The 10184-nt window shown below is 25.9% G+C and overlaps 1 protein-coding gene across 2 annotated transcripts; it reads left to right on the top strand.

Annotated features, from left to right (window-relative positions):
* The first annotated feature begins 1757 nt into the window (after nt 1-1757).
* On the top strand, nt 1758-10145 carry LOC100167800 (polycomb protein Sfmbt). Of its 2 annotated transcripts, none has more exons than XM_001946014.5 (16): nt 1758-2029; nt 2683-2819; nt 3568-3811; nt 4235-4437; nt 4718-4960; nt 5026-5155; nt 5230-5364; nt 5428-5545; nt 5623-5741; nt 6757-7004; nt 7079-7303; nt 7945-8188; nt 8255-8382; nt 8436-8543; nt 8709-8849; nt 8915-10145. In XM_001946014.5, the coding sequence occupies exons 1-16, from the start codon at nt 2008-2010 to the stop codon at nt 9053-9055; spliced, it is 2586 nt and encodes an 861-aa protein (XP_001946049.2). In that variant the 5' UTR covers nt 1758-2007; the 3' UTR covers nt 9056-10145. The 2 variants fall into 2 exon arrangements, with proteins under 2 accessions (XP_001946049.2, XP_003243184.1); XM_003243136.4 differs by having other exon boundaries at nt 1838-2029; nt 8255-8352.
* The last annotated feature ends 39 nt before the right edge of the window (nt 10146-10184 follow it).

Genomic DNA, 10184 nt, shown 5'->3' with positions numbered 1-10184 from the left:
CCATAAATATCAATATTTTCTATGTAGATAACGACGCATACAGCTATACAAATTAAAAACCTTAGATCATTAGTATATGATTCGAGTTAAAAACCCACCGTATAAGATATTGCATACCATAATATAGACTATTATTATATCTCAAAATAAACCATAGGTTTATCGTAATAAGTGTTAGATATGATAAAATTATATTTTTTGACTTATTTTGTCGGTATATTAATATCACAGAATAGATTAAATCTATAAAAAAAAAAGGTTAGGTTTTTTTTTATTTAATCTATTCTGTGCTAATATTTGTTGGGTAAAAAAGCTTGAAAATGTAATACAAGGCTCCTACTATATTGTTACAATGACGTTTAAAAAATATTAAAAATCCAGTCACAAATGTTTTTTAAGCTATAACTAATATAATATAATATCTGTATTAATTTTGGTTCTAATGGTTTATAAATTAAATAATATGTTTTTTACCCTACAAGTTACAATAAAATCTTTATACTATGTTGTTTTTAAAATTATAACATTTGAATTTTAAATCCATATTTCACAAATAATAGTAACTAGTAAGTAGGGTAAACTATACAAGGAGAAGGACGGACAAAGACCAGGGTTCGCAGTTTTAAACATTTTGTTAAAAAACATTTGTTTTAAACATGTTTTAAACAATTGAAATTAAACATTGTGTGTTTAAAACAACATGTTTAAAACAGATTGTTTAAAACATGTTTTTTTATGTTATATGTTTAAAAATGTTTTTTTATAAATTCTTTTAAAACTTAAAAAAAAAATAGGTGCCACATGTTATTATTTAAATTATTTTTTTAATAACAACTAATTACCTATACTAATTATGTTAAATTATAATTCAATTTAATTTTTGTTCTATTGATATTTGATAATTTAACAGTCCAATTTCTATATTATTATTATAGTTTTATTTAAATGGTTAGTACCTAGTACTTAATACAAATTAGTAATTACCCAATTATTTATTCATTTTAAAAATGCAATATGCATTCACGTGTAGTATATTAGACATTAGTATATTATATAGAAGCATAGGCTAACCTAATCAATGTCCATTAGTGAAGTAAATGACATTTCATATGATATATTTTTAAGCAAATCAATAATCACATTATCGACTGTTGCAATTTTCCATTGTCCTTTCAAAGTAAATTATAACAATTTTTTTATTGTTTTAAAACATGTTTAAAACATGTTTTAAACATGTTCAAAACAATTGAAAAAAACAAAAAAATTATTTTGTTTAAAACAAAAAAAACATCAGAAATGAATAAAAAACTGTTTTTTTGTTTAAAATGAAAAAAACTGTTTTTTTCCGAACACTGACAAAGACGTCACGACCACCGGTTCCAGCTTTGCCGAAAGTGTGGGATCACATGGAACCGGGACGTCAACGCCGCTTGAAATATGATTTGTGTTTATAAGTTTATCGATTATCGTCAAAAATATAATTGTAACAATGTACCTTTGTAACAACCGCCGGACGAGGTAACGTCGTTTGTCCGGCGGATTCGCGTTTATGAAAATAAATGCGTTGTCGTATCTCTGAGTGGCACGGTGGGACATGTTGTGACTCACCGTGCAGCAAAGACTAAAGAGTTATGAATTATAACGGTACATATATTGGCAATATTAGTTATAAATTGTTATCATTGTTATCATAATACGTTCTGATACTGCACACATCTCTCTTCCGCCACCAACCCTGTGGTCAAATTGTTATCAATTACTGGCAACTGGCGTATGTTTGTCTTTCTTTTATTTTCCGTTCGTCTAATGCCTGCTCTATTATTTGCAAAAATGTACCGTGTGTTTGGTGGCTAAACATTTTTACGATGAAACAAATTCACACGTCGATCGTTGATGTGATGTTCTACGCATGACTTATTCGTTTGTTGTGTTCGATGTCGATCCTATGCCATTACCATTTTCAGTTTAAGAATTTCGATTAGTGGTTTTGATCTACACTATACAACAATGGATTATCCGGTTCATAAAGGTAAACAATTTTACAAACTAGTTTATTTCTTAAACATTCATGTTGTGACTATTTGTTGGTATTTCAACTATGAGAACAATTCTTTCTCTAAAATAGTGATCAAAAGATTAATTAAGGTCATTAACTAGATACAATTTAGGTTAACCAAATTCCAATTATTGCAGAAGTTATAAGACGCACTATTTACGTTCTATTAATTTTAAATATATATCCAAATAATAATAAAAAAATTATGTCAACCTTTATACCTACTTATACTGTATTTTATATAAATATTATTTTGAAGTTATTAATTATTCATTAAATTTAGTTACTGGTTGATTTCTATGGTTTTGTATCCATCTATAATAATATGGGTTTAATTGATCACCTTGAATGGTTTTTATAAAAAGCATTAACATATGAATATTTAAAGTTAAATCCTAAAATAATATCTATATAGGTAGGTAGATAATATATAATATATATTTATGTATACCTACATAATTCATCTACCTCCTAATTAATTATTTTTAAAAATAATAAGTTGTTCTTAATTGTATCAATTATTATAATTTGTATTTAAAATAAGTACCTCATAATATAGAATTTTAATTATATTTAAAAATCAGAATATCAATATTAATTTCAAACTATTCAATATTTGATCTTAGATCACATGAATTTTGTATGGATGAATGGAGACAATAATATGTTTATTCCCCACTCTGAAAATGAACATACTGCAGCTATAGATCCGGCGTTTTTTGATAACTCTATGCCACAGACGGAAACTATTCAACCTAGCATGGTTAGTATACGTATTTATAACTATTCAATTTACTGCAGCTACATATTTTTTAAATATATAAATGCTTGACACATTTTTAGTATTGAGTTATGTAATTGATTATAATTTATACATGCTTAAAAATTTAAGTAATAATACAATAACCCATACTTAGTAAAAACTTGTAACGTGTTAGGTAGTAAGAAGCTGATTGTAATAAATTATCATACATACTTTCTACTTATGTCAAATAGCTGAAATATATACACCAAAATTATTTTATTTTATTTTAGTTTTTACTAAAAATGAATTACAGATGGAGTTGAAACTAAATTTAACTTTATTGTTTGTTATAAATATTTCTAATTTAGTTAATTGATTTAAAAGTATTTCGGTATAATATATTTTATACTTACCTAAATAATATTTTATTAAATAGTTTAAAATTACTTCAAATACAATTTACCAAAATACAATACAGTTCAATTTAAAAGCGCTCAATGATTGTCCAAGTTAGTACTCATTACTACTATGGATGATATATTGTACAATAGTTAGGAAGAAGATTCACATTTTTTATTAAATAATTAAAAATATCTATTAAATTTGAATATACATTGTATTGCAGTCGTATACAATATACATGTACATGCATTATGCAAGGGAACAAATATTTTAACTTAATATACTTTGTATTTGACATTAAGAATGTACTGTATATAATATTAGTTATTAGTTTTAACAGAACTAAATCCAATTATATGTTTAGGAATTGAACAATTACATGTTATACAATCATCCAAAGGATATGGATAACTCAAATGGAATATGGAAATTCCAAGCTGCACGTGGTATTCAGAACATTGGGATTTGTGAACAAGGAAGAAAAATAAATGCACCTACCTCTCGCAAAATTAAACCTATTCAAAATCCTGCATTAAAATTGAAAACTCCTATTGCATATCAAAGAGATTCAGATCCTAACATGTTACCTATTGAAAAAGAAGGAAGAGGTAATATTATTCTTTGAGCTTATACATTGTTCTATCAATTTATTTACAAACAGTAATATTTCAAATAGTATCCACTAGAATTAGTAATTATCATAATAGTTTGATAACAACTGATTTAGATTTATAAATTGTATTAATCAGATGAAAAAAAAAAGAATCATAAATAACTAATGTACCAGTAATAGATATTATCTTGTATCGTCAATAATTTTTAGAATTTTTTCTTAGAATATAATTTTTGTTTTTATTATTATATTGCATATTTTAAAAATCAACTAATTAAATATACATATATATATATATATTAATATCAAAATCAAAATCAAATGTCACCTTTCACATACTTTTAAAATAAATTGTTTTATTTTTGCTAAATAAAAAAAATTTAAATAGTAAATGTACATAATTATTATATTTTTACAGCTGTTTGTATAAATTGCGGTGCCATTGGTGTTAAACATTCATTTTACACAAAACTAAGAAATTTCTGCAGTCAAGCTTGTGTTAAAGCAACAATGGAAAAGTCTGCAATCTATTGGTCCGGGGAATCTCAAAATAAAGATATTTCTGAAGAACTAGAATCATCTTCTACTTCTGTAAAAGATGAACATGTATTTACTGAAATGGTATGTTTTTGAATTTAAAAATGTTTGCATTAGGAACTAAAGAATTTACATTGAATATTAGTTAGAAATAAATGTATTTATGTCCTTTAATATTTACAAGTACATGAAACATAATATTTATATAACATTTTTATTTATTACGCTTAAATACGCTTTATTACTATGTTAAAATAAATATTGTTGGGCAGTTTGTTCTATGAACTATTGTCTATAACAACTAAAACGATTTCTTAACACATATTATGCAAAACTAATTTATTGCTTTCTTATTTTTTTTTAGCCTAAAATTGATGTCAGTAATTACCTTATTCCTGCTGAAAAAAGCGAGGTTAAAGCTCACCAAATTATGGAAGATGAATCTGAATCTGATGATTCACTTTCTTTTACTACATATCCCATTGAAGAAGATTTATTGTTTCCTCCTGATAAAAAACCATGTCGTCCAATTCCTCAAACATATGATTGGGTGAAAGATTTGACTAACAAAAATGATGATGTTGTTCCTGTTCAATGTTTCCGTTATGTATGTATTAATATAGATAATAGCTTATACGTATAGTTTTGACACAAAATTAATTTAATAAATAGGCTCCTATGGCCGACTGTTGGGATGATATAGCAGTTGGAATTAAAGTTGAAGTTGTAAATACAGATTGTGATAATTTTAGTGAAGAATTTCCTGACTACTATTGGGTTGCTTCTATAGTTAATATTGCAGGTTTGTGTTTTTTTATATACATTATATATGTTATGTTTATTTATAGAAAGAAATTAATGTAACTTTGTTTTTAGGATATAAAGCAAAGTTACGTTATGAGGGGTATGAATCAGAAGATAGTAGCGATTTTTGGGTAAATTTATGTTCTTGTGTTGTACATCCAGTTGGTTGGTGTGCTACGAGGGGTAAACCATTAATACCTCCTAAGTGTAAGTATTATATTTAATAAGTTAAATTGTATATTATTGTTTAATTGACTTAACATTTTTTAGCTATTCAATCAAAACATTGTGATTGGAAAGATTTTTTAGTCAAGCGTTTAACAGGAGCTAGAACATTGCCTACAAATTTTCGTTTAAAAATATTTGAATCTCTGAAGTCAAAATTTCGGTAACATTTTAGTAAACTAGTATACATTTTCAACTTATTTAAATATATTTACTTAATTATATATTGTTGTGTTTCAGAATTGATTTAAATTTGGAATTAATTGATAAAGAACATATATCAAAAGTTAAGGTAGCCAAAATTCTTAATATAATTGGTAAACGGTTAGAACTAAGGTATTATGATGATGAAGAACAGGGTAAGAACTTATTTTGTACACACATATACACTACTCTCTCATACAAGAGTAACCTCTGGCAGTAACCGATTTTTGTCTAGTTCGGTCAAATCAAAGCTCTCAATTAAATTGGTTTTGTCAGCTTTTGTTTCCGATCAGCTGCAGCCGATAAATTGCTCTACTGTATTAAACTTAATAAAATGTAAGTTATGCGGTCGTTTGAATATTAAAGTGATGTTTCCGACTCCCGAGAGTAGAACACTCGGCTCGCTTCGCTTTAATGACATGCACACCCATTGAGAGCTGAACTCCGTTATCTGAGGTTACACTTATGTGAGACAGGTTATAGTAGTTAAGAGGATTTCAGTAGTGCAATATTTGTTTTCTCTCAGACCAATGCTCAACAATCAACATAGATGAAATGCATTCATGTACAATAGTTTTTTATGATTTTTAGGTAATATTTTGTAATATGACAGGCTGACTTTAAAAATAAATTTAATAAATTTAATTGGTCGTTAAATGGTTTTAAAACATTTATTTAGGCAATTTGATAAATGATAAGTAATACCATGACAAAATAGATGATTGGTATCGACACAGTTGTAATAGTTTTGTTCAGTATCCGATTTTCCTTCATCTCTGGTCCATGTCGTAGTTCTTGACGTCTAATTGGTTAATTTTTTTCTATGTTATACATGTATGTATATTATTGACAACTAATAAGAAAAAAGAGTGGAGGATGCTTATTAAAAAACTGTGATGATACCTATCTATTTTGTCGTAATACCTACAAAAATGTTATTCTCTATAGTTTTTGTATTGGATGATTTTACTCTAAGATTACTTAAACACATAAACAAAAAAAAAGATTTTAAATGAATGCGTTTTGTCTATGTTGCGAGTGGTCCTAAGAAAGAAAATAACATTGCATTAACACCCTCTTAATTTAATCTTGAAGAACTAATATATTTATAGTTTAATGCAGTTTTATAAATAAAATATAAATTATAAATTAAAATTATATAATTTATAGTATTTTGGGTACATGAAGACTCACCATTAATTCATCCAGTTGGTTGGGCTGGTCGAGTAGGTCATAGTTTGTGTGCTCCTGATGAATATTGTGATAGAACATCAAAAGGCTTACGTGATAAAGATGATGCTACAGAAGATCTTTTTCCAATATCAATACCATTTAAGTCAGGATTTCAAGTTGGAATGAAACTGGAAGCAATTGATCCTTTAAACCTTGCATCAATATGTGTTGCAACTATTATGAAAGTAATGATGAAAACATTACTTTGCTTAAAATATAATATCTATTGAGAAAAATATTTACGTTTTTAATGTTCTAGGTGCTGAATGACGGCTATTTAATGATCTCTATTGACTTTTATAATAGTACACCAAAAGATTGGTTTTGTTATCATTGTACATCTGCAAGTATTATGCCAGCTGGATTTTGTAAAGCGCATGGTATTAATTTAAAACCACCTCAAAATTCTATTAACCCTTTTGTATGGAAAGACTATCTAGTAAATTCTAGTAGTATAGCAGCTCCAGAACATCTCTTTGATATGGTATGATTTATACATTTATTATTGTATAATTAATAAATTATATAATAACATAAATGAACATAGGTTTGTGGGGAAGTACAACAGTCATAATATAACACATGCTTGTTTTAATTATGTATTATCAACTATTAATTACTTTTTAAGTACAGTAGAAAATGCTTAGTGCACGACATCAAAAGGACCTCAATCATAGTTTTATCACATTTGACCATTAAAATTGTACAAGACACTACACAAAAATATATTGGAAATTCAGCCAGAACTCAAGATGTTGTGCTTGTTAACTGATGACACTCTAAACATTTTTACTGTATTTAAAATTGTGAAAATAAATAACTTATATCCTGATTTATTTACTCTGGCAATCTATATATTAAAATATTTATAGTATAATATCAGAATGGTTTGATATCACATGTGTTTACTGAATTGATAAAAACTCTTAAAAAAATATATATATAAATTTATGTAACATGTGTTTAATAATATATAATAACATATTACTTTTTAAATTTAATTTAAATTTATATACAAAATAATTGCCTATTAATTATTATAAATAAATAATGCTTCATATTATGTTAATTAGTAATATATGATTGTGTTAATACCCATACATTTTAATTAAAAATCGTCTTTAGGAAATACCTAATCATGGATTTAAATGCGGTATGAAACTTGAGTGTACTGATTTAATGAATCCTCATTTAATATGTGTGGCAACTGTAGTAAGAACAGCGGGGCGGTTAATAGAAGTTCATTTTGATGGATGGGAAAATGACTTCAACCAATGGTTAGATTGTTGCTCATCTGATATATTTCCAGTTGGCTGGTGTGAATTAGTTGGTTATAAATTAGAAGGACCTATCACACAAACCATTCAAGGTAATGATTGTAAAATAAACTTAAACTTGTTTGACTAAAATTGATTTAATTAAATTTTTATATTAGAGCATCGACCTAGTAAACATAAAAAAAAAAAATCAAGGAAACATCAACGTGTACCAGCCAAAAAAGTTACTGTACCACCTTTAATAGTTCATACAAAGGTTCCTACTTCTTGTTATACTTCTGTGGACGTAATAATATACACATTATTATTATGAGACAATACTAATATTATTTTATTTAGGTCTCTCAGAAATGGACTGCTGACAATAAAATAACTTGTGTACGAAGTCCAGTTTCAGCAGCAGAATCTTTAGGTCCAGATCAATCTCTACCAGTTGCTAGTGTAAATGTTAGTATATTTTTTAATTTGAATTATTTAGACAAAAATGATTTATAATATATCCATACCATCTTGGAACATTGACTAAAATATATTTAGAAACATTTAATTTTGAGGAAATATTATATAATATTTTAAACTTAATAATATTAATTAACACTTATTTGTTCTAAGAATGCAACAAGTATTAAAGAAGAAGATGAACTAAAACGATCATTTTTGGAAAAAGATATAAATATATGGAGTGAAAAAGATGTATCTGAGTTTTTACTTTTTAATCAGTGTGCTACATACTGTGATGTTTTTTTAAGCCAAGTAAATAGTTTGTCGAAAATGTTTATATTTTATCATTTTTGTGCTATTAAAAATTTTGTTTGCAGAATATTGATGGTATACAACTGTTGAATCTCACCAAAGAAGAAATTATACACATGACAGGAAATAAAGTTGGCCCATCACTGAAAATATTTGATCTTATACAAAAATTAAAAAACAAAACTAAAAGAAAAAAATACCTGTGAATTGATCTTATAACTTGTGTTTGTGGTTTTATACGCAAACATAATTTATATTATAATATTTATAATGATAATTTATGATAATAATTATTATTACTACCTATGATTATTAGATCGAATTAAACTAAATGTTAAATAAATATGTATTTATAGTTAAAATACTAAATAGTCTAGTGAACAAGTGAACACTATTCGATTTAGATTGGTTAAATAGTTTTAATTTGTATTTTAATATAATTAGAAACAATAACAGACTAATAATGGAAATCATTTTTGCTCAACTAGTTTTTTTAACTCTGATTGATATAATATTCAATATTATTCATTATTTTTAAAAAAATTTAATTTTTTTACGAACGATTGTAATATTCTAAATCATGTTAAATTATTTATTATAGTATACATGAGAGTTTCATGTTATTAACACCAATATTAGTTTTATTTTACTAATTCTTATTAGAGACATATGACTAAAGTATTGTTGAGCTTTTAATCTGTTGACTTCATTTATTTAAGAAATCACTTGTATAAAATATTACAAATTAAAACATTACTAGGAAGATTTGTACAATTTGAATACAATTTTTTTATTTTTTTATTAACCTTACAATGTGATAAATTCAAATATTTAGTACTGTAATATTATTAGTTTGTGTTTAATATGTATGTTTAATTTTTTTCTGTTCAACTTGCATATAATTTTAATATTTATATTGATTAACAGTTAATGGCAATCATGGTGGGAAGGGAGTTTAATATGTACCCTTCCCATCACCACTGTGGCCTTTTTTTTATATTTACTAAGCAATAATCTGTACGCATTATTAGAATTAGATGTTGTTATAATATTGTAATACAGTCACAATCTATTCAAGTATAGTTTAGTACTAATGATTTATGACGCCGCTCTTGTGATTTTTTGACAATATTGCAATCTACCGAGAGCCGATTACTCATGAAAATAAAAAATCAATTTCCAACGTTAAGACGACAATGATACTTAACTTATTATTTATTATTATATTATTTTTAGACATTTATTATATGTATTAATTATTTACAATAAATGGCGTGCACATGTATAAGAAAATCATACATGAGTCATAATTATTGTTAAAGTCAAAATTGTCAT

This window comes from Acyrthosiphon pisum, chromosome A1 (genome assembly GCF_005508785.2).
Source record: "Acyrthosiphon pisum isolate AL4f chromosome A1, pea_aphid_22Mar2018_4r6ur, whole genome shotgun sequence".
Classification (NCBI taxonomy): domain Eukaryota; kingdom Metazoa; phylum Arthropoda; class Insecta; order Hemiptera; family Aphididae; genus Acyrthosiphon; species Acyrthosiphon pisum.
This window is presented reverse-complemented; position numbering and strand designations above follow the sequence as displayed.